General features: G+C 56.8%; 2 protein-coding genes across 2 annotated transcripts; one reads left to right on the forward strand and one right to left on the reverse strand.

The window, feature by feature from the left end:
- Nucleotides 1-1846: 1846 nt before the first annotated feature.
- On the forward strand, nt 1847-3407 carry TRNP1 (TMF1 regulated nuclear protein 1). The gene has a single exon (XM_058677419.1). It carries the CDS (start codon nt 1952-1954, stop codon nt 2651-2653), a length of 702 nt encoding a protein of 233 aa, XP_058533402.1. The 5' UTR covers nt 1847-1951; the 3' UTR covers nt 2654-3407.
- A 5970-nt stretch (nt 3408-9377) lies between these two features.
- Nucleotides 9378-17708, reverse strand: TENT5B (terminal nucleotidyltransferase 5B). The gene is made up of 2 exons (XM_004592359.2): nt 17012-17708; nt 9378-11014 (listed from the first exon to the last, which is right to left on the reverse strand). Exons 1-2 carry the CDS (start codon nt 17273-17275, stop codon nt 9980-9982), a joined length of 1299 nt encoding a protein of 432 aa, XP_004592416.2. The 5' UTR covers nt 17276-17708; the 3' UTR covers nt 9378-9979.
- Between the last annotated feature and the right edge of the window lie 9146 nt (nt 17709-26854).

Genomic DNA, 26854 nt, shown 5'->3' on the forward strand with positions numbered 1-26854 from the left:
TCGATTCAAGTCCCAGGTGCTTTATTTCTGACCCAGCTCCCTGCTAATGTGCCTGGGAAAGCAGCAGAGGATGGTCTAAGTGCTTGTGTCTCTGCACTCATGTGGGAGGCCTGGACCTGCTCAGCTCTGGCCGTTGCAAACCTTTGGGAAGCAAACCAGGGGACGGAAGGCCTCGTCTCTATCTCTTCCTCTCTGTAACTCTGCCTTTCAAATACATAAATCTCAAAAAAAAAAAAAAAAAAAAAGTCTTACTTGGCTACCTCCCTGCAGCGGAATGGCCCTCTAGCTTTGGGAATCATGTGAGGGCGTCCATTCACTTGGGGAACATGTTGAGTCTTCTCCCCCTGGAGAAGTTTCTTGCTGAGGTGAGGGGAGTGTGTGGGGTGAGATGGGGAGAGGGGCTGGGATTCTGAGCTGATCAGGTTTTGGGGATATGCAGATGATGGGTTAGGGCTTAATGTGGCTCCTCTCTCCCTCCCTTCCTCCCCCAGGAGTTGGGAGCAGGTGATCTGACACAGGCAAAACACCTGCCCAAGCCTTCCCTAAGATGGGGCCAGGGCACCTGCCAGGAGAGGACCCAGAGGGGGACGACTGGAAGCGGACAACACCTTTCAGCAGGGCATTCCTCCTGGCGTGGGGTGGGGGGGACCCTCCTGGGGCGTCCACTGTGAGCCTCCAGCTCCTGTCTGCCAGGGAGACCCTCCCCTTCCTGGCGCCCCAGCATCTTCACTGCTCACCCTTACCAGATTTCTCCCCCTCCCTACCTTGAGCCCCCATCAGTGGTCGCTGGGTACCTTCCCTCTTCCCCTAGTTCTGTAAGCCCTCCTCCCTTCCTCCTGGCTGAGCTGGGCGCCCCCCTCCCTATTCCTGGCTGAGCCTCCCTGGAGCCAAGCTGTCTCGCCCACGTGTCCCTGTCACTCAGTCTAAGGCACCTGAAAACCCTCAGAACGCGGGGGCGGGTTGAGGCTCTGTTCTTAGCCTCACCGGGTGATGGCGGCTCCCCCATCGACCTCGCGTTCAAGGTGGGGCGGTGATCACCCTGCCCTCGCTCATCCTGCGCTGGCGGCAGACCAGTAGTTTCTGCCTCTAGGTCCTGGGGCCCACCCATCTCGAAGACTTCCCATTCCTACTGGTACTTTCAGGCTCAAGGAGGTTGAGGCAGGCCCATGGCGCCCGGACCTGTGTTTGGGAAAGGTGTGGCAAGGGTCCCCGGTGTTGCAAGTCAAGAGGACAGGCAGAGTCCGAACCATTTGGCAAGGATGAGCTAACGGCCCAGGGAAGGAGGCACCAGAGCCCAGAGAGGCCCTGGCTAGCTGGGCGGGCGCCAACCCTGAGCAAACCATCGCTACCCCTTCTGGGGCTGTTTTCCTCTTTGTGGGGAAGGTGTGGGGACACTTGCGGGGAGGGGCACACACGGAAGAAAGAACTGGGCATCCTGGGGCTCCCCAGGGAGACCACTGACTTCTGCAGGGCTCAGCTGCTTGGTGCGGGGTTTGTTCGGCTCCAGGTGCAACTCTAACCTGGCCAGGTACTCCCCTCTTCTCCCCGTGTGACGTGAAGGGTGTGAAGGGGCACAGCCCATGGGGTCAGGCTTCCGGAGCTGGATCGCAGGCTGTCGCTGTCATGCTGTGGGGCCTCGAGCAAAGCCGTGTCCCACGTGGAGCCTGGATGTCGCGATTTCCAGGCACCGGAACGGGGCCCAGGACCAGGGATCTGCAGGGCTGGGGAAGGAAGGCCCCCCCCACCCCGGATGCCTGGGGCTGGGGGGCAGGTGCCGGGCATGCTCGCCGCTGATTGGCTACGTTGCCCATCGCTCCGCCTCGTGCTCTATAAGTCGCGCGGGCGGCGGGCGCGGCGCCGGCGTGCGGGTCTGCGGCCACCTTATTCCAATTGCTGGCTGTCCGTCTACCCGCGCGCGGACGGCCAGGCTCAGACCTCCGGGGACCGGGGGATGCCGGGCTGCCGCATCAGTGCCTGCGGCCCGGGGGCCCAGGAAGGGCCGGCAGAACCCGGGTCCCCGCCGCCGCCGCCCCGGGAGTCCCTGCCGTCTCCCCAGCTCCCGCCGCCCCCAACTCCGACCTTGACCCCGGCGTCGTCGCAGCCCGAAGCGGCTCAGGGGTCGGCAGCAGGCGCGGCCGAGGGGCAGGAGCTGCAGCGCTGGCGCCAGGGCCCTAGCGCGGGCGCGGGGGTCACCGGGCCGGCAGGGAGCGCGAACGGCGGCCCGGGCACAGCGGCGGCGGCGGCGGCGGCGGGGCCGGGGGGGCGCGCGCTGGAGCTGGCCGAAGCGCGGAGGCGGCTGCTGGAGGTGGAGGGCCGCCGGCGCCTGGTGTCGGAGCTGGAGAGCCGCGTACTGCAGCTGCACCGGGTCTTTCTGGCGGCTGAGCTACGCCTGGCGCACCGCGCCGAGAGCCTGGGCCGCCTGAGCGGCGGCGTGGCGCAGGCCGAGCTCTACCTGGCGGCGCACGGGTCGCGCCTCAAGAAGGGCTCCCGCCGCGGCCGCCGGGGCCGCCCGCCAGCGCTGCTCGCCTCGGCGCTCGGCCTGGGTGGTTGCGTGCCCTGGGGCGCCGGGCGCCTGCGGCGAGGACACGGCCCTGAGCCCGAGTCGCCCTTCCGCCGCAGCCCGCCCCGCGGCCCCGCCTCTCCCCAGCGCTGATCCCAAGCACCCGGACCCCTGGCCACCCCGGACGGCCCATCGCCGAGGTACCGACCGACGCGCTGTGGAGGAATGGACGGCGGAGTCACCGGCGTGGATGACCAAGCCGATCACCGGAGGACAGGGCTCAGGAAAGGAGGTGGCGGTGCGGTCGTAGCGACTGGTGCGTTCGAAAGGCGGGGCGGTGGGGGTGCAGGGCCCGGAAGCTCCCTTCCCTGGGTCCCTAATAAAGCTACTCACCTCTCCCCGACTCCCCACCCCACTATTAGAGACTTAGTTAGACGGTGAGAATTGGGGATGCCCAGCTCCCAGGAGGAGCGCATGGCAAACTTGGGCGCGCTGGAGCCCGCTGTACGGACACCGCACCGGCCTTCCCTGCCCTGATTCCTGGGGCTGCAAAAAGTCTGCCCTCTGAGGCCGCCGCTTTCCAGCACAGTCCAACTCCCAACCTTGGAGAGGGCAGAATAATGAGAACCCGGGATGGGGTGGCGCCGGCTGGGGACTGCAGGACAGAGCCCCTGACGCTCTTTGGAGGAGATGGAGTTTCAGAGAGGTTGCTTAGATCACCCGGGAAACCAGGATGGAGAGCTTGGCACCTGCTGGCCTAGCCCCGCCCTCCCTTCCCAACCTGTCTCTAGGATGGCTCTACCAGGGTTGGAGCCAGGTGACACCCTGTAAGGGGGCCCCAAGGGGGCAGGTATGGCATCAGCCTCCTGGAAGCGGGGAGGGGCTTAAAGGGCCAGACCTGAAATGAGAGCTGCAGCTCTCCTGATGTCCTTCAGCCCTTCCCCTCCTCCATCTGCAAGTGGCCTGGCTGTGGCTTTGCTGCTCACCAGAGTTCCCTGCAGCTTCTCTCACGCTTGTGGTCTGCCAGCTGGGTGTCACAGCCCCCCAGAAGGGCCGTGGGGCAGTGGACACAGGTGGAGCCAGGGGAGGCTTTCCTGGTCTTTCCATCATCCCAAGGGTGTCCACTGCTCTTGGCTCCTGTAGCTGAGAGCTGACCGAAAGACCACATCTTGCAGAGTGCACGGGGGCTTTCCTGAGTGCGCAGGCCAGCGAGGGGAAGAGCGAGAGGCCAGGTCTGCAGGTGTCCTTCCCATGGTGCCCTGGGTAGGGGTGAGGGGACAGCTGGCTTCTGGCCGCCATCCACGGTCTGAACTGAATTCCAGTGCACTCCCCTCTCCCCGGCCTCGCTACGCTGACCCCTGAGCTGGGGAAGAAATCAGTGTGTGTGTTGGGGGGGGAGGTTGCGCAGAGAGGGTCTGGAGATCCAGGGGGACGGAGGATGACACATTAAGGGAGCTCAGGCCACAGTGCTGGGCCCCAGCCAGGACTGCTGGGTTTCTGGGTTGCCTGGGAGGGTGCTTTGTCCAGAGCAGCTTTTAGCTAATGGCGTAAAGCACTCTAGGCCACCACAGTTCTGCTGTTGTATAGGATTTGTTGATAATCAGCTTTCTCCCAATGTGGGGTTGGGGCAGGTGGGCAGAGAATTAGAGAAAGTGGAGTGGGTGTGTATTGTGGGGTCCATGGCGCTTGGTCATGGGATCCTGTGCAGTCCTGCCTCTTCTCTCTGCTCGCAGTAGCCCGGGGTCAAGGTCAGAGCTCACCACACTCAGTGACTTGAACCCCAGCTCTGGCGCAGTGCACTGCCCTGCTGCCAGCTCTCCTTCCCTTCCTGCCCGGTCCAGCCAGGGCTGCAGCCAGGGCTCCAGCGGAAACGCCTGCTAGAGAGGGCCTGGATACATTTCCTCCTACGGGTGGAATAGGAGCTGCCACCTTCCTTCAGGCAGCTCTCCCTGGTGTCATCATGGTGCTTGGTGCTGGGCATTAGGTGTTGCTGGAGCGCTGTTCTTAGGCCTTTACTGCCCGCTTCGGCTCCTGGGCAGGGGACAGACCGTCTTCTGCCTCCACGACTTCAGCCCCCAATCCTGCGGATTATGTGGAGATCTTAGGGGACCTGGGCACTGAGGAGGTAGATGGTCACCAGTCAATCTGGGATCTCAGCAAAGGGAAGAAGTAACAAGCCAGTTTGGCTCTGCCCTCTCTGCGCTGCCCCAGCAGTGCGTGGCTGCCGCCGCCAGAGGGCAGTGCGAGATGCTTTGCGGGATCTGGGGGCGTGTCCTGGAGCAGGTTCGATTCCCCGCCCACTAGTCCTTCCCGGAATTTGCATTGTAAGGACCTGGTAGAACCAGCGTGTCGCGGTGGTCCTGGAGACCCGCGTGGAGAAGGGGCGCCGAGGCGGTGAAGGTCTTTCTGGAAGGGCTTCCTGAAAGAGGCTGCCACGTGTGAGCTGTGGTAGCTGTGACGCCGAGGGGCCGCCTAGTGAGGAGGCTGCCGCTGAGGTGTCCGTGAGGCTCCCGGATCCTCACAGCCCCATGTGTGGAGACCACCTCAGACCCCAGGCCTCCTTCCAACTGAAGGAGGGAAACCTCGGAGATTCTTAACCCATGTCTTCCCTCTAGCTTGGCCATGCAGGAGCAGGGTGGGGAGGGCTCAGCGGAGGTCCCTAAGCCTTAGGCTGTGTGAGAGCTTACTTGGTAGGAGTGGGGTGGGGGCGTGGGAATTTCTCTCAGGTTATGCATAGTGCCCCCTGTTCCTCAGTTCCGGGGAGACCCTGGAAGGATACCAGAAGGGGGGCCCTCTGCTCCCCTCAGAGTCTGGGCGCACCCTCCCTGTGGATCTGTGCTGGTCGGGAAGGGTCACCTGAGGTTTCAGTCCCTGGGGAAGTTGGGGGGCCATCCTTTTCTGTTTCTTAACCAGTCTCTTCTCTGTGTTTTTGTTTTGTGCTTTGGGCCAGAGCTAGGGGGAGCTCAGCTTGGAGTCAGGGCAGCGGGTGGACGATGCGGACGTGGTGGGGAGAGTCGGTCAGAGTCCTGGGCAGCAGGGGCCTGGGCCAGGCCTGTGTGCCAAGCCCTGGCTGGTCCAGCACATCATCGCCATATCTGGAATCCCTAGACCGTCTCCCCCCACCCCCAGCAGTCCTGGGGAGCTCCATAAGGGGAGGGGGCGGAGCAAGCCTTTCCTCCCGGAACATTCCATTCCAGCTGCTCAGACCAGTGGAGATCCCAGCCAAGGACCGAAGCCCCAGGGAACCTGTACCAGTGGATCCTGGGTCACTGCCACACCACCCTCGGGAGAAAGTGCATGTGGAGGGGTGGATGGGGGCAGGTGGCTGGGAGAAAAGCCGTTCAAGCCCTGGGAATGCTTTTTTTCAGCTCTTCCGAGCTTCCACACGGTGGACCTGGACTCCAACGCTGGGACTCTGCGCCTTCCCTGGGCACCTCCTCCAGGAAGACTTCCAGAATTGGCTTTATACAAGCTTGACACTCTCCTCATGGGAGATCTCGCTTCACATGGGCTGGGGAGTTCTCACTCCGGTGCCATATGTGCAGATGCACTTGACTTTGGGGTGTACCCTGAGGTCCCTGAGATGCAATCTGATGGTGTAGGAGCATGGCAAATATTTCTCGTCCTCACATGAAAAGGCTTTAGAAACAAACTGGCCATGGCACAGCTCGAGTCCCTCTGCTTTGGTGGCTGTCACTGCCTGGGTGGATGCCATGTGGTAGTGCCCAAGTTCTGTAGGAGGGAAGACTGAGGCTTGAGAGATCCCATTTCCCGCACCCACTGCCCCGTTCTCTCCTGTAGGGGTACAGCTCTCCCCGCCCCCCGCCCTGCCCCATGCACCTGCTGGCTCCCGAGGGAAGGGAAGGGGCGACGGCTACGCTAACTTTCTGTGTCCAGTTGTATCCCAGGCTTAGGGTGGAAGGGAAGGAGCTCCTGGAGTCCCGCTCAGGACATGAAGAACTCCATGCGGGAATGTCTCAGTGCAGCCCCCAACACACGTGTTCAGGAAAAATAAATCCCCCCACATGGTGAGGCGGACATGTGTGTGTTCCGGGCTGCTTCACTTTGCGTCCTTGCTCGTCACAGTTCCTGAGGTTGCCAGTTCTGTGAGCAGTTTGTTGGGTTGGCATGGGCAAACTGGGCCTGTCACCATGTGCCCATGGGTCTCCCCATGACCTACCCTCCCCAGGAAGTCTTCCCTGTCAGTGTGTGCTTGCCTGGATTGGTGGCCCTGGACCAGCTGGTCAGTCAGGGTTCCTGCGGCAGACTGGACACATTCCAGCTGGCAAGTATAAGGGATGGGTGGGGGCTTAAGAAACTGACCAGGGTGGGCCACAGTGGGCAGCCTTAGGGATGGTCTGCAGGGCCAAGGGCAGCAGCTGTGTGGCCAGGCTATTGTCTCATGGGGCCAGGAAGCCTGGTGGCAGCCAGGTTGGGTGGTGGCTGGGCGGGGCGAATAAACACAGGCTTCCTTCACTCTCCTGCTGGGGCCTGTCCTAGTCAAACCCCACAGGAAGCCAGGAACAAGGGAGTCATTGATGCCCCATCCTTCCATGGCAGCCTCCCCAGCTGTCAGAGCAGAAGGGCGGAGAGAGGACCCCACGAGGCCTGGCTGGAAGGATGCAGGACAGGGCTAGCCTCTGCCTGTCTGGCTTCTGCTGGTCTCCAGTTCCTGTTCCTGATTCCTGCCTGTACTAGCATCCCCACCAGTGGGAGAGCAGTGTCACTCCTTGAGTCAGTGTTTGTGTCACGCCCAGCAACACCACACCCCTCCCAAACACACCCACAGGCAAGCAGGGGCCACCCTAGGCCCCAGATAGTCACCACAAGCTGTGGCTGCTGTCACACTGGGCCCCTGACTTGCAAAGTGACAAAATGTCATGGTCATGTTGAACACACCACATCCACACAGAGATCAGGTGGCGTACAGCTCAGCCAGACACCCTCTGGCACCCGTGTTGTCCCACTGACGCACCTGGCAAGCACATGTAACCTTTATGGATGACTTCCCCAGCCCAGAACAGCTTCCCCTGACATCTGCATGGCTGGCTTCCCACCACCTTGAAGGCTTTGGCCAACGGTGTTACCGTGTGATGAGGCAGGTGCTCGCCGACTTCTGTATTGCATTGGGGAAACTCCTGGGCCTTCGGGCTGCATGTGGCTGGTCTCCTGGGCCTGGATGGTTTATGTTCTGTCTACCCCAGAGTGGTACATGGTAGTCACTGTGGACACACATGCCCCGCAGGGGCTTCCCTCCTAAATCAAACACATCTGGCTGAAGCCCACTCCCCACCTGGGCAACCTGAGCCTGTTACAGTTAGGTCATGAACTACTCTTACGTTCAGACACGAATGGCCAGATAGAGAAGTGGGAGGCACAGAGCCCTGGCTGGTGGGCACAGCTCAGGTGGGAGGTGCTGGTTTTGGTTATCTAGTAGAGAAAGCAGTTCCACCTGCCCTTCCAGCAGCAGGAGGTACTGGGGGTGGGGTGCCGACTCTTGTTTATCCCACCCTGGCTGCAATCATCCAAGCCACCACTTCTGAGGCCCCTAATGAAGCTGACTGTGTAAAGGGCTTTGCCATCCCAGGATCAAAGAGGTAGGGCAAACAATGGGCAGCGTCCAGGGTGCCTATTGATGCCCTGAGGCGAGTGCCCTGGCACAGCCCCAGCCAGGCTTGGAAGAGACCCTGCCCGCTCCAGAGGACCTGCTTGGGGTGAGCCAAAGCCATCTGGGCTCTGGGAGACTCAAATCCCCCCTTCTCAGCTGCTCTTTTTGTTTTTATTTGAAAGGCAGAGTGACAGGGCTGGCACCATGATATGGTAGGCTAGGCTTCTGCCTACAGTGCCAGCATCCCATATAAGCACTGGCCCTAGTCCCTGCTGCTCCACTTGCCATCCAGCTCCCTTCTGTGGCTTGCAAAAGCAATGAAGAATGGCAGTTGAAGTCCTTGGACTCCTGCACTCATGTGGGAAGCCCGGAAAAAGCTTTTGGCTCCTGGCTTCAGATCAGCTCAGCTTTGGCCATTGTGGCCACTTAGGGAATAAACTAGAAATAAAGTTAATCTTTAAAAAAAAAAAAGGTAGAATGACAGATATTCATCTCCTGGTTCACTCCCCTAATGTCTACAACAGCCAGGGCTGGGCTAGGGGCCCAAGCCAGGAGCCTGGAATGCCATCTGGTTGTTCCCTGTGGGTGGCAGGGGCCCAAGTTCTCAAACTTTCACTGCAGCCTCCCAGGACCGCATGAGCAGACAGCTGGATCACAGCTGAGGTGCTTGGTAGGACTTGACCCTGACATTGCTGCACGAGATGTGGGCAACTTACTGCTACTCAAACTCCTGCCCCATTAGCTGCCATTTCTGGAGGGGGCACTGGTCCAGATTCACCCACCTGTTAGGAGTCCAGACAGAAAACACTGCCACTCACTGTTCCCCAAGAGGTGGATGCAACACACACACAGACTCAAGCTCCTGGGGCTGGTACTTAGGGCAGCTGGAACAACCCCCTGCCACAGCCCAGGCCTCTGGGAACTCTGTCCCTCAAATGCACCCCACCTGTCTACATACACCACAAGCCAGGCTCACCCTGTAGCTCCCAGAGCCACACCAGCTCCTTTCTCTCCTGGGAGAACGCAAGGTGCCAGGCTCAGTGTAGACAGTGTTTATTGGCATGTGCTAAGAGTGCAAAACAACAACAAATCCAGGGGGATGGAAGAGGAGGTGGGTGGGGACAGAGTCCCCTCCCTCATGTGAGAGCCCCATAACCCAGCTGGGGAGGGGAGGAGCAGGGGACTGCACCCCAAAACCTCCCACAGAACCAGCTTGCGGCGGCACAGGGGAAGCCCACCCCAGGTTACTTGGTGCCTTCCTGGGCCTCAATCCAGCCTCTTCCAGGTCTTGAGGTATGCCTTTCAGGAGTCTCTCCCCATCCCTCCCCAGACCTGTGAGTCAGCCTCATGCCTCAGTTTCCCTCTCCAGTGATTAGCCAGGTTGGACCACCACGGGGCCCTGTTAGTGGTCCAGACTCCTTCCCTGCCCCACAAAGTGAGCAGTCCCCATTCATGCTGGGGGCAGGGAGTGTGGGTTATAGACCTTGGGAGCACGGCTCTTGGCCAGAAGACCCTTTTGAGATGGGGGCATATCCACACCCCCCACCCCTGCTGTGCCTGGAGGCTACCTCCCTCCCAGACTTGCTTTTCCTTTTGAAGCCTAGCAATTTCCAAGACAAAAAGCTCCTGGATCTCACCCTGATCCAGAAGTGGGGCAATCACCAAAGGATCGTCCCCACTCAGAGTGGCAAGGGGCTTTAGCCTGTCCCTGTCCACCCCAAAGCCTTGCTTGGGGGAGTTCTACTGAAAGCCGGCCCCTGCAGTAGGGCTGGGCATGCAGTCTGTCTGTCCCTGGTCCCATCATCCTCCACCCACTCCTGAGGGCCCCATACCATCCGGCAAGGCCTGGTGTCCTCTGCCCAGGGTGTGAGTCAGTTACAGGGCAACCAGGTGGGGTAGGAGTGAGCTGGAGCCAGCAGCGGCTGCATGGGGGTCACGGGGGTCACGTAATAACTGATGGTGGTCGGTAAGAGCCCGTCTGGGCGGGGAGAGCTCCAAGCCAGTGCAGCAGCAGCGGCTGGGCCCTGCTCCGCCAGCGCCTGGAGCGCCAAAGCGGCGATGAGGCCCAGCGTCTGGCGGCGCTCGTGGTTCATGAGGCACACGGTGCTCTCGTTGACCACACGGTGCAGTGTCACGAGGCAGGCGTAGCGGCGCGGGGCGTCGGCAGCGCCACCACCGAAGTGGGCCTCCAGGTAGCGTTCGAGCGTGCGCTGCTGCTCAGCCAGGTCCGGGAAGTCAATGAAGAAGCGTGAGCACATGTAGCGCTGCAACGCGCGCACGTCGGGGAGCAGCCGTGGCCGGAAGCCACGCACCAGCAGGTGGCAGTACTTGAGCAGGCCGCCACCACGGATCTCCTCCGGGTTGTGTGTGGCGATGACGCGGTGCCGCAGGTGCTCCAGGGCTTCATTGAAGTCCCCGTACAGGCTTTCGCCTATCACAGTCGGGTGGAAGGCCTCAGACATGGGCGTAGACGAGCACTGGCCAAACAGCAGCAGCGAGTCCAGGACGATCTGGAAGGAGTCCACGCTGAACTCAAACTGGCGCCTCACCGAGTCCACGAATTTGAGCTCCACGTTCTTGCCGCTCTTGTTGGACAACGAGATGAGGCTCCAGCGGTCCGTGTCCGTGCACACCTTGACCAGCTTCTGCACGTAAGCCTCCTTGAGGGTCACGGGCGTGATCTTGGCGCGCCTCACACCAGTCGGCAGGAAGTCCAGCAGGCAGGCCAGCACCACGGCCTTGGTCAGCTGGAAGGACTCCTCGCTGTGCAGGTCCACCCGGAACACCAGGTCCAGGTCCTTGTAACCGAGGCCACTCTCAGGGTGCAGGACGTGGCTGGCAGCTGAGCCGTGGAGTCGCACGCTGTGCACTCGTAGTCCCTGCGCCTCCAGGTTGTTGCGGACCACCTGCGGAGAGGAGGGCATGAGCACAGGTATCAGGAACCCTCTGGGGACTTGCATGCAGAGGTCACAGCAGCACCCATCACCTGTGAGCACTTAGCAGCCCCTACAACTTTGCAAAATCCTTTACCCCTCGAATCCTCCGTTGAGTGGTGGGATACCCAGAGTAGCAACAATCATAGCAAGCATGCATGGAATTTGCTAAGTGCGAGGTCCTAATCTGGCACTTTACACACATTACATTGGAAAGATAAAACTAAAATATTTGTTTTGGGGCCAACATCAGGCTAGTCCTCTGTCTGTTAGCTTTAGCATCCCCTGTGGGTGGTTTGAGTCCTGGCTTCTCCACTTCTGATCCAGCCTCCAGCTTGTGGCCTAGCAAAGCAACAGAGGATGGCATGAGGCCTGGAGTCCCTGCACCTGCACGGGAAACCCCAAGGAAACTCCTATCTCTTGGCTTTGGAATGGCTCAGCTCTGGCCATTGCAACCATTTGGGGGAGTGAACCAGTCAGTGGATGGAGACTCTTTTCTGTCTCTCTCTCTCTGCCTCTACAACTCTGACTTTCAAGTAAAATGAGAAGGTATCTCTTTTTAAATAAACATTTATTTTGTTGCAAAGAATGTTGGAATCCATGTGTAACTTTTGATATAATATGTAGTTCCATGAATTTTTCAACTACTCTCATATGTTAACAAGTGAGCTTGAGGCAGTGTGGTGGCACAGCAAATTAAGCCACGGTTTACGACACCTGCACCAACAGCTGAGTGCCAGTTGAGTCGTGGCCACTCTACTTTCCATCCAGCTCCCTGCTAATGTGCCTGGGAGGTGGTAGTTAGTGGACCAATGGTCCGGGCCCCTGCTGCCCACGTGGAAGACCCAGATGAAGTTCTGACTCCTGGCTTCAACTGACCTGCCTAGATGTTGTGAAGTGGAAGGACATGTCTACTCTCTCTCTCTGTGAGTATATGTGTGTGTCACTCTGTTTTTCAGAAGATGAAAAAATATTTTAAAAGAAAGATATAAATTCAGGACTAGCATTTGCAGGCTAAGCTCCACCTACAGTGCTGGCATCCCATATGAGTGCCAGTTCATGTCCTGGCCACTGTACTTCCAATCCAGCTCTCTGCTAATGCATCTGGGAAAGCAACAGCGGGGGAAAAAGTGCTTGGGGCCCATGAACTCACAAGGGAGACCTGGAAGAAGCTGCAGGTTCCTTCCTGGCTGTAGGTTGGCCCAACTCTGGTCATCACGGCCATTTGGGGAGTGAACCAGTATGAAAGTCTAATATTCTCTCTCTCTAACTCTGCCTTTTATTTATTTTTAATATATTTTTATTGGCAAGTCAGATATACAGAGAGGAGAGACAGGAGGAAGATCTTGCATCTGAAGATCCACTCCCCAAGTGACCGCAACGGCCGGTGCTGGGCCGATCCGAAGCCGGGAGCCAGGAACCTCCTCCAGGTCTCCCACATGGGTACAGAGTCCCAAGGCTTTGGGTTGTCCTTGACTGCTTTCCCAGGCCTCAAGCAGGGAGCTGGATGGGAAGTGGAGCTGCCGGGATTAGAACCGGCACCCATATGAAATTCCAGCACATTCAAGGCAAGGACTTTAGCTGCTAGGCCACCGTGACGAGCCCTAACTCTGCCTTTCAAATAGATGAAAATCAATCTTCAAAAACAGAAGGTTTGAAAAGTGGAGTCATTGCGCCCGGCTGCGTGGCTTAGCGGCTAAAGTCCTCGCCTTGAACGCCCTGGGATCCCATATGGACGCTGGTTCTAATCCCGGCAGCTCCACTTCCCATCCAGCTCCCTGCTTGTGGCCTGGGAAAGCAGTCGAGGATGGCCCAATGCATTGGGACCCTGCACCTGCGTGGGAGACCCGGAAGAGGTTCCAGGTTCCCGGCTTCGGATCGGCGCGCACCGGCCCGTTGCGGCTAACTTGGGGAGTGAATCATCGGACGGAAGATCTTCCTCTCTGTCTCTCCTCCTCTGTGTATATCTGGCTGTAATAAAATGAATAAATCTTAAAAAAAAAAAAAAAAGAAAAGTGGAGTCATTACCATGCCCACTTTGCAGATGGAGAATAGTACAGTGGGGCCAAATAGCTGGCCCATATCCATACAGCTGGAGGATGCAGAGTTGGGAATTAAACTTAGGGTCCATGCCCAACTCCCTCCATTAGTCTACTTCTCTGACCCTGCAAGGGGAACACATGGCTTTGCACTGTGCACCGAGCTAACTGTCCAGGCACACTGGGACCTGCTTAACATCTCCTGTTCCTTGCCACATTAACCCTCACAACAATTGCATCTTTCAGTATCAGGATACCAGTCGGCAGATGGGGTACAGAGAGGTTAAGGTTAAGAAACACTCCCAAGGTCACAGAGTTGCTAGGCTGAGATGAGACCCCAGTTGGGTGGGGTTCACAAGTCTCTAGGTGTTAACTCATCTTAATTCATCTCTATAAGCCTCAGGGAGGCAACAGGACCCACTAGGGTGAGAGGAGGACTGAGGCTGGGAGGAGAGACCGTTCAGAAATGGCAAGGGTGGGAATTCAAAGTCAGACCCTTTCCACATCTGGGAAGGGGATTGAGTCAGAATTTCTGGCCAGGTGGGGAGAGACACCTCAGGGAACCCACAAGGGTTCTCGAACCTGTTGCTTAACTGCAGGCACCTCCCTGGGCAGGAGGCAGGGAGAAGACCCAAGTAGGGTTGGACATTTGGTTTTCTCAGCAACCCAAAGTGCTTCACACCATCTGGAAAGTGACCAGGCAACATTCCTGCTCACTGTGATTCTGTAACCTCCCCACGCTGCCAAGTCAGCGCCCCGCTCTGGGCCGGGCTGCCCGCCTCACCTCCCAGGGAATTACTTACTGCAAAGAATGCAGCTGAATGCTGAGCAGGCAAGCTCAGTGGGGCAATCCTGAAGGGTGGCTCCTCCAGGAAGGCTTCCGGGAGGTTGAGGGAAGAGGCTATTAAGGCAATAGGGTGGTGGCAAGCACAGGGAGGAGTAAGCGATTAGGCATCTCCTGAGTGCCAGGTGCTGGGCTGCACCTGAGTCCACCAGGGACACATCTTCTGATGTCCAGGTTATCCACGCAGACACCGTGGCTCAGAAGAAGGCACCTGCTCGGGGTCTCTGGCAGGTACCAGGTACCTTCAAGGCCAGGTTCGGCTGTCTCCAAGGCATATTGCAGCCCTAGGATTGGAAGGAGCAGAGACTAAAGATACCATTGTTCCCAACCTCCTTGCCTTTGATACTTTCACAGTGAGGCTAACCCTCAAAGTCCTGAGACCCAGAGCTGGAGCAGCTGGTGGGGTTAAGGGTGTCTTGGTCAGCCAGCCAGGGTCAATTGCTGCAATCCAGCCTGGAGACTTCTCTTTCATACCATCAGCTGATTTGTGGGCTAATGAGAGAAGCCAATGACTTTGGTCCAAGGACCCTACAGACCTACAGAACAGACTAGCTCCTTCCCCAAGTGCTGTTAGAGCTGACAGAACCTCACTAGGTGCCAGTACCTGCTCCTGAGCCAGCCGGTGCCCAACTTGGGACCTGGCATTTGGCTTGATGACTAGGTAGCAGTGCTCTTGCTGAGGCCCTGCATCACAGGCAGCTGTGTCAGCCAGTCAGTGGCTGTTGTCTCTCCTAGGTGTGACAACAGCCAGTTTGGCAGGTGATCCCCAGATACTACCACGCCCCAGGGCTGTGGGGCAGCTTGGCGCCTCCTGAATCAGACTTTCCAGCCACAGAGGGGGCAGGGATTGCACCCTCCTTTCTCCTGTGCCAATGTCCTTCCCTGAACCATCTACTTGGGAGCTGCTGTGAGACCCAGCAGGGAGGGAAAAAGACCGGCTGTCAGCCAGCCAGCAGGCTTGTGCAACTCACAGTACCACCTAATGCAGGCCCTCTGGCTGCAGCTGGAGATCAGGCTATGCAGCTAGATGCCTTGCTCTGAGAAGGCAGAGGTCCAAGGTCACAGGGCCAGTTGGGAGCCAGGCTTAGTTAGAACCAAGCTTTGCAGAGCCACAGGTAAGGGGGCTTTGGGGTGAGCCCTTAGCCCAGTGTCAGCAGGAATGATGTCTCTGGCTGCTGAGATGGTTGCTGTAGGCAAATCCTTGTGAGGCAGAGGGGAAAAAAGCTTTCAGGTCCTCGGCTATGGAATGGCTCAGCACTGGCGAGAAGCTGGAAGGCAGTAACCAACATCCCTCACTACCCTGCCAATGCCCCAAACACACTCCTCTATCTCCCCTTCTCTTTTGCCCTATCCCAATCAGTTTCAGGGTCCTGCCAGAAGACAGATTTCCCCCCCTGTGGGGGCAGCTGTTCCCTTTGGCTTCTGAACCAGAAAGATGCTGGAGAGCCATTCCCATTGAGCAAATGGTGACAAGGAGCCCAGCAAAGCAGACTGCCAAAGGCCTGAGCTCTGAAAGCAAACACCCAACATCCTAGACCAGTTCCCAAGCTGAGCAGATGGCTCGCTGCTCTGTGGTCCCCCTGCCCTGGGTTCAGGAGGAAGTGGTTCCACCATCGCCATCCCACTGTAGTCAGTGCCTGTGGACTTGTGGTCTGTGCCACCTGGCCATAAGTGCCTAGTCACATCTGCATCCCTGGTGTCCCCAACAGGGCCTGGCACCAAGCATGCCCCAATAGAGGCAGCCAGGATCATCCCGAGCAGCACACAGACCCTCCTCAGGGTGGCTGGACCTACATCCCTGTGGAGGGGGCTGCCAGGCTGGGCTCTGCCTTGCCTGTCCCCTGGGGGCCGCAGTCCTGGAAGTCTAGCAGCTGGGCCCCAGGCTGGACAAGTCTGTCATCACCCAGATGACAGCGGGCAGCTCAGGAATGCCTCGGCAGCGGCGGACAGCATTGGGGTGCGGTGAGTCAGGCCCGGGGAATCCACCTTTCCCTCCACCCCCTCTGGCTGGATTCCTTGTTCATGAGGAAAAGAGAGGGCAGGGAACCCCCCTGCTGTAAGCCCCCTCCCTTGTTCCTGGAGGCTCCTGTAGAGGGAGGCAGGGGCAGGGTCTGCTTCACCTGGCTTACCTGGGTGGCCTCACCAGAAACAGAGAGCCCTGGCTGGCAACTCGCACTGGCACTATCATGTGTCCATGGATGCCTCTGCTAGGGGACTCCCCTGACACCTCAAAGTTGGGCTGGAAAGCCAGGGAAGGAGTGGGGAGCCCTTGCCTCCGCGGCAACCTGTGCTCAGAAGACCTGCAGCCCAGGGTTGGCTTGTCACCTTATTAGGCAATCTTAGGTAGCTCACTACTCCTCTGAAAGCCTGGCATTAGATGGGCACAGTAGACTCTGGCTTTGCAGAGCATGACAGTGCCCGGGCAACACAGATGAAAGAGCCGTGTTTGGAGTCACAGGGTTCGAGCAAGAGTTAGAGCCTAAGAAACAGCCAAGCATGGACTGATTTCTCTTTCCTGGGCTCGAGTCCACACTGGACACTTAGGTGTCCTCAGGACTGGAGGGGCGGGGGGTGGGGGGGTGGGGAAGCTGCTGCTGGAATACCCTCCTGCCACCACCACAGCTAAAAGAAGGAGGGGAGTGCCCATGGAGGGGATTTCTCCACCTAGACAGGTGAGCCAAGGACTATGGGAACACAAGGACAGATTCTGATTCTGGGATCTGGATGAGGTGAAGAGGGTGGGGGGTGGGACTGAAAATTCTCTGGGACCCAAGCATGCACACCTTCTCCGGCTTCTGTCCTTACCCAGGGCTTTCTGGTGGGCGGGGCGGCTCAACATCCTGCCAAGTCCCTCCCCCCTCCTCCCCTTTTCCACCAGGGTCCACCGTGGTCGCAGCGGCAGGGAAAGCCAAGTGGGGAAGAGATCCATCCGTGCAGGTCTGGTCTACCAGGGAAGAAGCCCTGTACACTGTTTACAGCTCCAACCCCGTCCCTCAATTTCCCCAGCTTTCAGACGACCTCAGGGACCTCCCAGCCCAAGCTGGCCTTAGGATGGAACCCCTAGCCCTCCTGCCCGCGCCCCCTCACCTGCACGATCTGCCGTGGCTGCACGCTCAGCGTAGGGAAGTTGCCGCGCCCGTGAATGGGGATCGGCTCGCTTAGGAGCGCGTCCAGCCGCTTCACCTGTGGCCAGCTCAGCCTGCTCAGGTGCCGGCCGGAGGAGGCCGGAGAGGTCTCTGGGTTGGGGCCGCCGTCTGCTGGGGCGGCCGGAGCCACCGCCGAGGTCGCAGCAGCTGTCCCCTCCTGCGCAGCCGCCCCATCTCGGCTCTCAGCTCCGCTCTCCGACAGCATCCTTCGCCCGGCCCCGGGACCCCGACGGTAGAAACCGGGGAGGTGGGGTGGTTATAAGGGGGAGGAGGGCAGCAAGAGCAGCCCGGCTAGGATCAAGGTCGGGGTTGGGTGGAGCGGAGCGGAGATGCAGGGATGGGGCGGCAGCGACGGCAAGGGAAACCCAGGGAGCACCTCCGAAAGCGCCAACCCCCCCAACCCTAACGCCCTGATACCCCCGCTCCAGCTGACTCTTATAGGCCGCGGGCCACACGCCCATTGGCCCGGGCTGCTGTCACACAGCGAGAGCCGCCCCGCCCCTGCCATTGGCCAGCAGAGCTTTGCACGTGAGTCAGTTTTCCAAGGAGAGTCCGATTGGCTGGAAGGCACTCCCCTGTCCCGCCCTCCTTTACACGCTGACTTCTCTCTTCTGGTCTTTAAAGAACTTTTATTCATTGTGATTGGTCCGGGGGTGGAACTTAAAGGGACAGCGCCCTCCAGAGGCAGGCGAGAGGAAGAGGATTCGTAAAGTTGACAGCGGAGTCTTTTTATTCACTGGAAGAAATTGAGAAACATCACTCGGTCTGGTGCTGGTCCTGGTCCTCCGCTCTCCAACAAGCCAGGAGAGGTTGCGCCGCTGGCTTCCTTGCACGAGGCGCTGCGGTTCTCCGGCGGTTCCCGTGAATGCAGAAGTAGATGCTTTCTAAGGCCCTGTCCCGAGCAGCACCTGCAAACCACAGCATGGCTGGGTTTGGGTAGAGGGAGTCTATTTAAGCAGGGGGGCGTGACTTCCTGAGGAGCCGACTTTTGGTCATGAACCGAGGCTGTAGAATCTCCCAGCTGCTCCTGAGCTGCCTTGGGGGCTTTCCCAAAGCTGCAGAGTGGGCAACGTGGTGACCTGTGTTTCTCTCTGACCCTTCAGAGCCTAGAGGATGCGTGTCATGATCGCTTCAAACTCATCTCTTCACTCCCTGGTTGTAACTGTAAGTGTGGTGGCAACAACTATCTGCACTGTTCTTAAATATCTTCATTCCAAAGATTTATTTATTTTTATCTGAGAGGCAGATTGAGAGAGAGAGAGGAACCTTCCACCTGCTGGTTCACTCCTAAATGGCTCCAGTGGCCAGAGCTGAGTTGATCTAAAGTCAGGAGCCAGGAGCTTCCTCCAAGTCTCCCACATGGGTACAGGGGCCCAAGGACTCAAGTAACCCCCTACCCATCCCCCCAAGCACAAGCAGGGAGCTGGATCAGAAGTGGGGCATCTGGGGCTCAAACAGTGCTGCAGATGGAAGCTTAGCCTACTATGCCACAGTTCTGGCCCCTGGTTTTTTTTTTTTTTTTTTTTTTTTTTTTTAGTAATAGATCAAATTGGATGTCATTTTCCTAACATTGTCCTGTCAGACAGCCTGGGTTGAAGTCGCACGGCTTTCCAGAAGGCAAAACCAAGATGCAGAATTGGTCAACCCAAGGTCACCAGTGTGATTTCTCACAGGCCTGGCACTGCAACTTAGGAGCCTCGTGCTGGGCCATCCCATGCCACTTCCTCTTCCTGGAGGCCAGCCCATGCCAGCTGCTGGCCCGTCCCCTCTCTCCTCCTTGCAAACCTGAGGGCTGCTCTTAGCTCTTGGGGAGGGGACCCGCTGCTCAGCCCAGCAGCCTTGGACAGCCCCTTCCAATCCTCTGGGTGGTGGTTGCTATTTTGCTACACTTGTGCCCTCAGTCCCTCAGGCGAATGCTGAGAAGAGTTGGAGATGTCTGCTACCCCCGATGCCATGTTGGGCAGAAGGGGAAACACAGAAGCTAAGCCTTGCCGGGTACCTGCTGCATAGGTATGATTTATGTATTTCTGACTTCTAAAACATCCTGGAGTGTGGGGTTGTGTGCCCAACATGCAGATGAAGTAACTGAGGGTTGGTGAGGTCAAGTGCCAGACCCAAGGTCGGGCAAACCACTAATTGGCAGCATGGGACTTGAGTCCAGGTCTCCTGACTCCAGAGCCCTATTTTGCAGCCACTCCTCTTGGAGTTGTTGGCACAGATCACAAAGTTGTGCTTGGCACGGCTCTGGCACCACCCACAAGATCCATGCATCCATTCATACATTAACCGAGAACTTACTGTGTACCAGGTGCTGGGTTAAGCTCAGAACTACTTTGGCAAATTCTGTGCCCTTCTGGAACTTTCTAGAGAGAAAAACAATAGTCATAAATAAATAAAGCATTTCATAGACAGCTAAGAAAAAAATAAAGAAAGGTCACTAAGAGAGAAGCCTATGTGTATGGGTAAGAGAAAGAAAGAGAGAAAAAGAGAAAGAGAGAGAGAATGAGTAGAGGTACGTTGCATATACTCATGGAATGTCTCCCTAACCACACACTTGGCCTGGTGGGTCCACTTCTGCCCCATCTCCCCATACTTGTCCCTGGACAGCCAGCACTTGGAGAAGTTACCAGTAGGCCATGTGACGGGGATTAACTAGGTCTGAAACATAGGCAGGGGAAGGCCATCCCCAGACGAGCCCTCACTTTACACACTGATTGGCGCTGTCTCAGATAGAAAACTCATTTCTTTTTCTCTCGTCTTTCTGTCTGGGCTAGGAAAAGCAATTGGACAATTCACCTGTTGTAAACCACCCTGCTTCCATTCCCAAAGCTAATTATCCACTTGTTTGCCGAGTTACAGGATGTGGACGTCATGGTGGTGGGGACGGAGGTGACTTGGAGCTGTCGGAGGCTGAAAGCGAGGGCAGTGGACAGCGTGCAGAGGCTTCTGTCTTCACCAGGACCAGCTTCCCATAGTCCCAACAAGTGGAGGGACAGCTGAGGTGTGTCATGAAGGGCCCCTGGCTTCAGATGTCACCCGAGCACCTCCCTACCGCCCTCAACCAATTTCCTATTTTCATTATGACCTTAAAAGGTGCTCTCCAGGGTGATGGAAATGTCCAGCGCTTGTCAACACTGTCCAGCAGTGTCTGTCATTCGCTTGTCAGAACACAGGCTTAGGACTCATCACTTGCTTGGTGGATGAGAAACCTGCAGTCCAGAGAAGTAAGGCCCCAGAGCTCCCCAGAGCTCCTCACTTCCACCTTTGGCTGAGTCGGCCTTGGCAGATGACGTCATGAGTTCAATCACACGCAGGTGAGCCGCCCTTGGCGAGGATCACCACCCTGGGCTTCACCCCACTGCAGGTTCTCATGGCCCAGGGACTGGACCTGGTCATTACCTGTAATTGCACTCATGCCTGTCCTGCGTCACGTTGAGATCAAGCAGCTCGTCTGTTCGTGCAACACCAGCTCCCATCTTTCCCAATTCTGATGGTGCCTTGATCTACCAAGAGCCCTTGATCTGTTGACCTCCCACTTATGGGGCACCGTTCCTCACCTCCCGCGGGCTTGACTTCCCTCTTTACGCAGCTTGGATTCTGTGGCGCACAGCTGTAATTAGTTCCTGACATACACACTCTCCCTCCCACGCCACTTATTAAGTGCACCCACACCCTGGGGAATCCCCAGCTCTGGCTGAAGCCAGAGGGAGACCCTGCCCTGCTGACTGGGCTCTCTTTCATGTGCCCACTGAGCCTCCAGGGGCCCTGGTGCTGGCTGGCAGTGCTACCATCAGACTCGCACTGCTCACTCCCACAGTCCCACAGGGCAGCATCAAACCCTCTCTCTGCAGGGATCTAGCAGAGGATCACCTGACTTCTTACATCACTGTCACTGAAGAAACAAACCACTAGGACCGAGTTGCCAGGGATGCTCAGACCCTCCCTCACCTTCCATTGGGCCTTGATTGTTCCACCTTCTCTCCTGCTGTGGCAGTGGTGGTGGTGGGGATCCTGCTTGTCTGCCCGCTGTCCCATCCTTCTCAAAATCACTCTAGCGAGTCTCCCTCTCTTGCTGATAGTTATTGCAAGCGTTTTTTTTTTAAAGTAAAAAAAAATTTTTTATTGGAAAGCCAGATATACATAGAGGAGAGACAGAGAGGAAGATCTTCTGTCCATTGATTCAATCCCCAAGCGGCTGCAACGGCTGGAGCTATGCCGATCTGAAGCCAGGAGCCAGGAGTCTCTTTCGGGTCTCCCACGTGGGTGCAGGGTCCCAAGGCATTGGGGCCATTCTCGACTGCTTTCCCAGGCCACAAGCAGGGAGTTGGATGGGAAGTGGGGCTGCTGGGATTAGAACCAGCACCCATATGGGATCCTGGCACATGCAAGGCATGCTAGGGTATCGCGCCGCCCACGAGCAGTGTTTAAGTTTCTTTTGAACCCACACATCTCTCTCCTTTCACCAAATTTGTTCCACTTCCCATCCAGCTCCATACTTATGGCCTGGGAAAGCAGTAGTGGATGGCTCAAGGTCTTGGGCCCCTGCATCCACATGGGAGACCCAGAAGAAACTCCTTGCTCCTGGCTTTGGATCAGCTCAGCTCTGGCTATTGCAGCCATTGAACCAGTGGAGGAAGATCTCTCTGTCTCTCCTTCTCTCTCTGTAACTCTGCCTTTGCAATAAAAATAAATAACTCTTAAAAAAAAAAGAAAAAATCAGCCTATTGGATGCACGATCTTTTTTTAAAGGTTTATGTATTTCTATTGGAAAGGCAGATCTACAGAGAGGAGAGACAGAGAGAAGCATCTTTTATCAGTTGGTTCATTTCCTAAATGGCCACAACGGCTGGAGCTGAACCAATCCAATGCTAGGAACCAGGAATTTTTCTGGGTCTCCCACGTGGGTATAAGGGTCCTAAGGCTTTGGGCCATCTTCTCTTGCTTTCCCAGGCCATAAGCAAGGAGCTGAAAGGGAAGTGAAGTAGCAGAGACACAAACCAGCACCATATGGGATCCTGGTGAATTCAAGAGTATTTATCCACCAGACTGTCACACTGGGCCTCTGCTTTTGTTCCTTATTTTTTTAAAGATTTATTTCTTTTTTTTATTGGTAAGTCAGATATATAGAGAGGAGGAGAGACAGCGAGGAAGATCTTCTATCTGATGATTCAATCCCCAAGTGGCTGCAACAGCTGGAGCTGAGCCGATCTGAAGCTAGGAGCCAGGAGCCTCTTCTGGGTCTCCCATAGTGGGTGCAGGGACCCAAGGCTTTGGGTCATCCTCAACTGCTGTGTTCCCAGGCCACAAGCAGGAAACTGGATGGGAAGTGGGGCTGTCAGGATTAGAACCCACACATGTATGGGATCCCAGTGCGTGTAAGGTGAGGACTTTAGTCTCTAGGCTATCGTGCCGGACCCTGTTTTATTCTTAATGAACACATGCTAGTTACATATTTCTGGGCTACAGCAACCACGTGTGTGAGTGCTGATACAATCAGGGTAATTAACTGGGCCAGCACAGTCTCACCTCTTTATGTCAGAAACCTATAAGCTCCCGGTCTAATTTCACTCCCATTTCCACTTGTATGTTTATAGTCTTTTCAAACTCCATGCTGCTGAGGTTGGATTTTATTTATTTATTCATTTATTTTAAAATTTTTGACATTCTTTACATGGTTAATTGGGGCACAAAGGTTCAAGGGCTACAGGAAAGTGGGTAAGATCATTATTTCCACATTCTTTTTTTTTCTAAATCTGGGGCAAAGGGGGAGATAAAGGGAGGAGCCCCACCCAGCCTCCCCCCATCCCAGGTCCCCGATGTGTGGCATGCTCCAAGAGTCTTGCTCAAGTGGTTTTGATAGTTGGATTCTATTTATTTTTTCTTGATAGAGTTAAATAAAGATATTCCCTGTGCTGATTCACTCCCCAAATGGCCTCAGTGATTTTAGCCAGGATCCAGGAGCTTAATCCAGGTATCCCAAATGGGTATAAGGGCACAAGAGCTTGAACAATCCTCTTGTTTTCCATAGCCTTAATAAGCAGGAAGCTTATGTCAGAAGTGCAGCAGCTGGGACTCAAACCAGCATCCATTGGGCATGCCAGCACCACAGACAGAGGCGTAGTCAGCCTACCATGGCATAGTATTGGCCTCTACAAATCTTTCAAGGTCTAAACTTTTTTTGGGTGGGAGGGCTGTACAGTAGCTCAACAGGCCAATCCTCCACCTGCAAAGTGCCACATCCCATATGAGTGCCAGTTCATGTCCTGGCTGCTGTATTTCTCTTCCAGCTTCCTGCTTGTGGCTTCAGACAGCAGCGGAGGATGGCCCAAGTTCTTGGAATCCTGCAGCTATGTTGGAGACCTGGAAGAAGCTCCTGGCTCCTGGCTTCAGATCAGTTTGGCTCTAGGCAATGCGGCCATTTGGCGAGTAGACCAGTGCATAGAAGACCTTTCTATCTCTCACTGGCCCCTGGCTCACGTCATTTTAATGCCTCTGTCTCACTTGGACTAAAAACCAACGCCCTTCCAATCACCCGAGGGCTGTGATCTCCCACTCATTGCCCACACTCCCCAGGCCTCCTGGTTGGTCGTTCAACCTGCCAGGTCCACTCCCACCTCAGGACCTTTGCACTCACTCTGCTGCATCTGATAGCCAGTTGACCTCTCTTCCCCCTCTTTTTCCCCCTCAGTGTATCCCCTTCTCTGACTGTCCACTTAGAACAGCAGGCTCCCCCCACACCAGCTGGCCTCTTCTGCTGCTCTGTTCACTTGGCACCCAATACCTGCATCTGCTTGTGTCTTTCTTACCTGCTTCCTCCTTGGCACAGGAAGCTCCAGAGGGGATCGGGGATTTTACCTGGCTTGGTTTCTTGGGTAACCCAGCCCCTGGAAACTCAATGTGGAGTCCCAGAGAGAGAATGAAGGGATGCCTGAGGGCTGAGCCTGAATGGACATCGGGCTCAGGGGCACCAGAGGATGCAGCTGGGCAGAGGCCCGAGCAGGACAGAAGGTGGACTGCATCTCCCTCAGTCACCAGGTCCCTCCCTGTCCACCAGCTGGTGCAGCCCATCAGGCGGAGATGGCTGGTGAGGGAGCCCATTTCACAGGTGAGGAAACTGAGGTGCAGGAATGTGGGTGAGTCAGTGCTAGGACGGGTCTTGGCTTATTAGCCTATGCAAGAGGCAGCGGGAACATGGTTTCCATGCATGCCTAGAGACTCGAGACCTCAGCAATTGGCACCTGTGAACAGGGACAGCTGATACAGTGCATTAAGGCCCCCTCCCGCTTCCCTTGGCCTCTCAAGCCCCCTTGGCCATGTGGGGTGGGTAGTCTCACCCACTTACCTGTGAGGAGTCTGCTTGCCTGGATCCCCGATTGGGGGACGGGGTGCAGGGGTGTCTCGAGTCTCTAGACATTCACGGAAACCATGTTCCCCGCTGCCCCTCACATAGGCTAGGTAATCTGAGACCCGTCCTGGCACTTGCTCACCCCACGCAGGAAGGTGCCAATCTGCATGTCCTGCTCCTAGGAGTTCAAGGCCACCTCCCAAACCACGGCTGTGCCCTCAGGAACCTGTGTGACTGGGTGCAAGCAAAAGAGAGAGAGGAAGAGAGAGAGAGGGAGAGAAGAGAGAGAGAGAGAAGAGAGAGAGGGAGAGAGAGAGAAAGAAAGAGAAGAGAAAGGTCATCCATGGGCTTGTTGAATGCCTGTCTCCCACCATGGACACGACCCTCAGGCTTAGATCCCATTACACATGCCTAACTTTGGGGAGGCAGCCAGCCAGCCCCCTAAATGAAATGTAAAGAACCGACAGGATAGTCCGCAGTACTGCCTGGGGCCCATGTCTGCAGCGGCAGGTGGCTTTCTGAGTCACCTTCGAGGAGAGGCTGTAGAGGCGGCGCTTCCAGGCAGCTCCCAGGGCCTGCCCATCTGCTGCAGGGCCAGCCCCTCTCGCCAAGGCCAGCCCCGACAGTAGTTCCCACGGGAGGAGCCCCTGCCCAGAGCGGCGTGACCGCTGGGCATAGAGGCGTCCCCGCCCGCCCCGCCCTGGCATTGGTCATCCGAGGGCGTGTTCGTACCCCCTTGTGGTGTACAAGCCCTCCCCCCTTCTCCTCCTCTGCCACCCTCTTCCGCCGCCCTTTTCTGCTACCGCCACCCTCGCTTGGTGCTAGGCTGGGCTCTGTCTGGGAGGGACGGCCCAGCTGGCCTCTGCCCCCTTTCCTTCTGTCTAGGCAAGGCTTCAATAGTGGCTTCAATAGTGGCTGTGCTGGTTCTGGGCAGACAGGGGCCCCGCAAGTCCTGGGGGACGCATGCCCTGGTCCTTGCTGGAACCCTCAGGACCACAGCGCCCAAAGCGTCCTTCCAGGAGGGCTTTATCACCATTTGTCTTGTCACCATCACACCCCTGGAGTTACTGCCATTTGACAGATGACAAGGCTGTGGCTGGGTCACCAGGGTTGGGACTGTCTCACCTTATGGGTTTCCAGGCCCAGCTGATCCAGAAGTCTGACTCGGCTGAGCCCTGGGTGGGGCTCAGAATTCCGGCCAGGATTCCTGACTTTGGAGACAGGAGCTGGAAGGTGAACCGTCCCATTATGCATGTGGAGAAGCTGGCAAGCCAGGCCAGGTCCTTTCCTGCACTTCTTAGGCTCTCGGATGAGGTTCCTGCGCCTTCCCCAGCTTCCTCTCCAGACTGGGGCCTGGGCCTACGCCTGGGTACATGTCACCCAAGCAAGGGGGTGATAAGACTTTTTTTTTTTCAAGATTTACTTATTTATTATTAGAAGGCCAGATTTACAGAGAGGAGAAAGATCCTCCATTTGCTGATTCACTTCCCAAGTGGCCATAACGGCTGGAGCTGGACTGATTGGAAGTCAGGAGCCAGGAGCTTCTATATATATAAAGATTTATTTATTTTTATTGTAAAGTCAGATATATAGAGAGGCGGGGAGACATAGGGGAAGATCTTCCATCCGATGATTCACTCCCCAAGTGACTGCAGTGGCCGGTGCTGTGCCAATCTAAAGCCAGGAGCTGCTTCCAGGTCTCCCATGCAGGTGCAGGGCCCTGAGGCTTTGGGCTGTCCTCGACTACTTTCCCAGGCCACAAGCAGGAGCTGGGTGGGAAGCGGGGCTGCCAGGATTATAACCGGTGTCCATATGGGATCTCAGTGTGTTCAAGGTAAGGACTTTAGCTGCTAGGCCACTGTGCTGGGCCCTATATTTGTTTATTTGAAAGAACCACAGAGAAAGGGCAGAGAGAGAGAGAGAGACAGAGAATCTTCCATACACTGATTCACACCCAGATGGCCACAATGGCTTGGAGCTAGGGCAGGCCAGGCTGAAGCCAGGAGGCAGGAGGCCCCATCTGGATCTTCCTCATGGGTGTAGGGACCCAAACACTTGAACCATTTTTACTGCTTTCTCAGGCACAGAGAAGCAGATCAGCCGGTACTCAAACTAGTGCTCAAATGGGATGCTAGCTTTGCAGATGGTGGCTCTTCCCACTAGGTCACAGCATCAGCTCCAGGCGTGGGTCTGAACCAGGCTTTGTCTTCCCTCTGGTGGCCTGAGCCCCTGCACAGAGGTGGGAGGCACTGATCAGCCCCTCTCTGGACACGTTGAGACTCCAGGCATTGATAGGAGTCTGGGGTTGAGCTGGGGCCTTTGCTGGGCTTGCATGGAAGCCAAAGGATGGTTTCTGTGGCCCAATCAGGGCCCAGCCTGGAACAGCTGGGCTCCGGGTAGGCCTGGGCACAGACTTTTGCCAGCGACCTGAGCTGGCTT

This window comes from Ochotona princeps, chromosome 2 (assembly GCF_030435755.1).
Source record: "Ochotona princeps isolate mOchPri1 chromosome 2, mOchPri1.hap1, whole genome shotgun sequence".
NCBI classification, from domain to species: Eukaryota; Metazoa; Chordata; class Mammalia; order Lagomorpha; family Ochotonidae; genus Ochotona; species Ochotona princeps.

Coding starts and splice junctions, on each gene's coding strand:
- TRNP1 (XM_058677419.1), top strand. CDS start 1,952: ATGCCGGGCTGCCGCATCAGTGCCTGCGGCCCGGGGGCCCAGGAAGGG.
- TENT5B (XM_004592359.2), bottom strand. CDS start 17,275: ATGCTGTCGGAGAGCGGAGCTGAGAGCCGAGATGGGGCGGCTGCGCAG. Junction 11,015..17,011: donor AGCCACGGCAGATCGTGCAG/GTGAGGGGGCGC, acceptor TCCTCTCCGCAG/GTGGTCCGCAACAACCTGGA.